Source organism: Penaeus chinensis, chromosome 21, assembly GCF_019202785.1.
Source record: "Penaeus chinensis breed Huanghai No. 1 chromosome 21, ASM1920278v2, whole genome shotgun sequence".
Lineage (NCBI taxonomy): Eukaryota > Metazoa > Arthropoda > Malacostraca > Decapoda > Penaeidae > Penaeus > Penaeus chinensis.
In genome coordinates, this window is record NC_061839.1 from 16,609,606 (window position 1) to 16,614,605 (window position 5,000).

The 5,000-nt window shown below is 37.2% G+C and overlaps 1 protein-coding gene across 2 annotated transcripts in view; it reads right to left on the bottom strand.

Annotated features, from left to right (window-relative positions):
- Window positions 1-540: 540 nt before the first annotated feature.
- Window positions 541-5,000, bottom strand: part of LOC125036630 (NFX1-type zinc finger-containing protein 1-like) — a 17,925-nt gene continuing 13,465 nt past the window's right edge. For both annotated transcript variants that reach the window (XM_047629396.1, XM_047629395.1), the window contains exons 10-14: window positions 3,663-3,819; window positions 3,435-3,546; window positions 3,034-3,251; window positions 2,612-2,853; window positions 541-2,493 (exon numbers count right to left, since the gene is read on the bottom strand). In XM_047629396.1, coding sequence (XP_047485352.1) covers window positions 1,751-2,493; window positions 2,612-2,853; window positions 3,034-3,251; window positions 3,435-3,546; window positions 3,663-3,819 — 1,472 coding nt within the window. In that variant the 3' untranslated portion in view covers window positions 541-1,750. The remainder of the gene's footprint in view (window positions 2,494-2,611; window positions 2,854-3,033; window positions 3,252-3,434; window positions 3,547-3,662; window positions 3,820-5,000) is intronic.

Here is a 5,000-nt window from a genome sequence, read left to right on the forward strand (position 1 = left end):
TTTTAATGACGATGAGGATGTCCAGGCTAGATGGCAGCAACCATTAGTAAAAACAGCAACTTTTGTGGATAGCTGGTAGCTTTTTCGATTTTTTCGGTGTTTGTTAGGAGGTAGAAGTTTGGCAGGTAGGTCATTTACGGAGTATGTAATTTGTATATGCAGAAATTGTAACTGCGGCGATGTACTAGATGGAATCATATTATACAGAATAAAAGACCCGTTTGGAGATTATAAATAGCTTCCCAGTTTTTTTGTATGTGTGTGTGGAAGTAACAAGGTTTCTCACTGCCTGTGAAAGCGAAGGCTCAGAGGCAGACCATTATCGTGCATTGACAGCCACTTCGATATTAATTTGATATATATTAAGGACTTTAATTTGTCCATTTACTTTGAACTATGGTCGTTGAACAGCTTATATGATGATGTAACTACCTCCTATTATTCATTGCTATACAATTCACAATACTTATGTAATTTGCCATCATTAGAATAGCACTTAATGAATAAGGGAAAGTGTTTTTTTTAATTAAAAATTGTGCATCCCCATTTACTTTTATTTTTAAAGTTAATAACCTTTATTTCACATTCAAGGACTCTCCGATACATGGAAATTCAACTGTACAGTATGTCCCCACACACAGGATGGACCATTACGATGTAAGGGGGTAATTCATACAAAGATTTATAAAAGGAACTGAAATGCAAATTTAACATCGGGTCTGTATGTTACAGTGAGCCCATCATTGGAGGTTTATTATGTAACCTATGTTTTTACATATAAATATCCTCACAGATTTTTTGTGAATATTTTCCACTATTATGGTTCTTCCCCACATCACGATGCAAGATGGAAGTGATGGGGAATTCTTAATGTAGATAGCATTTAAGCATGTGCACTGAAACTGCATGTGCGTGCTTCGAATTCTATTTATCTCCTGTAATATTTGATTTGTTTTGTATATATAAAATATAAAACGATCGAGTGCCTCCCAGTATGCTGGGAGAACTGCTAGATCTGGTTGCGAAGGTGTGGGAAAACTCGAAACTAACTTGTGAAATGCTGACAGAGCTGTAAATCGAATCATTCAGTTAAAAGTGTTACACTCCCGAAAGGAGAGCATATGCTAGGAGCAAAGGCAACAAAAGGAGCCGAATTAGTTTATAAGAACGTATTAAGACTAAATTCATCTATCATGAACAACCCGATCAAGAAGAAAATACGAGTATATAGTAAAATAAAGCATAAGATAATTAACACATTTCTGTAATAACTGCAATCTAATGGTATAAGTATATCATTAGTAAAATAAAGCATAAAATAATAAACACATTTCTGTAATAACTACAATCTAATGGTATTAGTATATCATAAGTAAATCCATACAATTCATACTGTTATCTGCTATATTGCTTAAAAATAAGTTGGTCACATATCCAAACAGACGTAGTGGTCATGTCCGCTGAGGAATATGCGTACCAAGTCGTGGGATGATGCGTAAGGTGGTCAGTTCATTTCCGCCCCTAGTTTGACCTCGGCAGCTGATGACAGTATGCACCGAGTTACAATTGAGTCAGCTGAGAGGGGTCGACCTCTCAGAGATGCAGAAAGGAAATGTGAGAAGAAAAGGAAACGGATAGGGTTAGGGGAGGGAGGAAGGAGGGGAAAGAGGGATAAAGGTTCCATTTTTAATTATGTGTTAATCTTTGAACCATATTCACATTCAGAAGACTGGATTCACTCTTAAATCAATTAATGATCAAATACATAGTTTGCCATGTTGGCTTGGTCAGACCAGGCAGCAAAGTGCGATCCGTCCATCTCTCCCGCATGCCTATTCCTACCGTGGAGAGCATGGTTTCTACCGCCAATTTTTTCTCCACACTCTGGGCATTTTGATTCTTCCATGGCTCCTCCACACTCCCCGATACAGTAAATATGGCCGTTAGGGCATTTGTACCAGTGACCTTGCTTGAGTCCAACAGCTCCAATGATCTGCAGCCTTTCCTCTTCACTTATCCCAAGGCCGCCAATAAATTTCTCACTTTCTTTCAATAGGCCCCGGACTTTCTCCTCCGTCTGACTATCGAACTTTCGACACGGGTGAAAACAGTTAGCAAGTTCATTTCGGATCCTACCGAGATAATGGTGTTTGGTTTGCAGGAAACGCTCGAGGACCTTCCAGTATGCTGGGAGAACTACAATGCGTTGCAGTTCACAAGTAATCTCTTCCATCATCTGTCGAGAAATTCGTAGCTTTTGGCTCATGGCTCGCGTCAGTATAAACTCAGCTTCTGATTTCAGAGGATCATATAAATCAGGATGCTGCTTGAGCAATTCGGAAAGCCTTTGCAGGACGCTGGCTAGGAACTTTAATAAAACCCATTCGGCGTCACTTAGGTATTTGATTTTCCTAGAAGCCACGTTCTGTGGATCTTGGCGGATGGACTTCTTTATTTGTCTGACCTCTTCATGGAAACCGGACATAGATACATCTGTTTGGAATAATGATAATAATGATAAAACAACATTACTTAAAATAAAAGCCAAATTTAACGCAGTAATGCATAACACAACTGAATTGCAGAATTTACACACAATATATATACTCACCACTAAGAATTTGTTCAATATCCTGTTGCTGGATTTTAGGTTCCTCTGTATAATATTTGTATTTCAGTTGCCGGATATTTTCATAAGACTTCAAGATTAAGCCTTGGAAACGTCTGTTGTTGTAGATGGGGCTCTGGCATCGTGGGCATTTTTTCATGGAAATTTCACCGACATCATTAGAGAGCCAGTTCTCAAGACCGTCGGCTTCTATCACATGGCGACAGTCTTCCAGTAGCACGAATCTAGATGGAAATAACGTAATTTTTAGTTATATTTACACATGCATATTCATATTTCAAATAATTGAGAGAAACATCCATACAGGATATATTCTTTAGGTTTCACAAAATTAAACAAGAAAACAAAACTTGATGTCATAAAAATGTCAACAATCACGGAAGAATTAACGCAGACGTCCTTGCCTTGCATCTTCTTCGTCCTCGGAGCCAAATAGTATTTCCGTAAGTGTGTCCTTGTCACAAGAACGGCACAAATGCGGGCAGGGATCACCGCAGTACCCAACGCATGGATGCCCACATCTAAGCTTTTTCTCACAAGGTTCCTTACAGGGTGGGACTGAGCACTTCTGACTGCAGAGTTTTGTGCAAGTTTGGTGTATGCACCTTCTTAGACATTTTTCCTGTCAAGAGGCAACGAATCCATGACTGACACGAGTGAATTGATAAAATTTAGGGAAAAAGAGGTCAAATTCAACTATGGTTATTTCGATAAAGGTAAAATAGTTCACGCTTCAATTTCCACGTGTATTCAAACATCAACATAAAAACAATATTTTTAGTTTTACTACTGCAAGAAGTTTTACCTGGCAGTCCGTGCAGGGTTCTCCACATTTCTTCTTACAACGGCTGTGCTTACACTTCAGAGGGCAAGAATCGGTACAAGGGGGACACTCTGCACTGCAAGCTGCTTTGCAACTAAAATAGGGAAAAATACATGCACAAATATACACATACATAAATACACAAACACACACACTGTTGATGCTCGCTGTGTCAAGGTTTTTATTATCAGCTTCATAACCCTAACTTACACATGTCCACACGGAAGGGATCTCTCGCATTTCTTTGCACACGCTATGTGGAGCCGTCCATGGAGACAGGAGCCACACTGCCCTCCGCACGGATGTTCACAATCAAGCATTTCACTGCATGGCTCGCTGCAGAAGGTCCAGGTGTGTTTTCCACTTTCTGTAAATGGGTGACGGACGGTATAAAAAATCAAACCGGAAATATATATATATATATATATATATATATATACACACATAATATATATATATATATATATATATATATATATATATACATATGTATATATGCATATGTATATATGCATATGTATATATGCATATGTATATATGCATATGTATATATATATATATATATATATATATATATATGCATATATATGCATATTATATATATATATACATATAATATATATAAATATATATATATATATATATATACAAATACATACACACACATATATAATAAATATATATATATATACATTTATACATTTATATATATATATATTTATACATTTATATATATATATATACATATATACATATATATAAATACACATACATACACACACACACACACACATATATAATATATATATATGAAAGGAAAACAGCCACAGTAAGAAAATGAAATTGAATTGTAACGTTTCGAACTCTTCACGTGTTCCTCTTCAGACGAATGATAAACCAAAATGGATACAAGGAGAGAATTTTGACAAGAATATATAGTGATTGAGAGACAGAACGAACAAGTAGAATCAGGTCTCAGGACGAGGGTCAAGGTCGAAGAGTCTGGGGAAGGCTTTGCTAACTAACGAGGAGGTAAGGCCATCCAAGCCCCATTGACCAGCACTCAAGTTAAAATTAGGCATTTTTCTAATAAATAGAGATTCTAACATTTTCCTTTCGTACGAATTATCTGATTTATGAATTAATTTAGCGTTTTTCCAGTTAAGCTGGTGGTGACCTTCATCACGCAAATTATTAGGCATTCCTTTTTCTGATTGTGAACGTCACCGTTTATGCGATAGTATCCCTTGCGCTAAATTAGATGTCGATGATGCATTTCTTCAAGTTCGTAAGTGTCTTAGATTGCTTAGAGAAGTCACCCCTGCTCAGTTTATTGACGACCTTTTAGCCATTGCAGCGCGTAGATCTTCCTTTGAAAGCGAACGTCATAAAAGTTCCCTCCACAATAAACTCAATAATCATTGTTCACGTAGCGCGTGGTGTAAATTTTCGCTTACTGACTCGGTCGTAAATCTATCGTCTTATTCCCTATCACGTTATGAAACCGAACTTTTAGGCTTTGGTTTATCGTTTGCTACCAAACCCGGC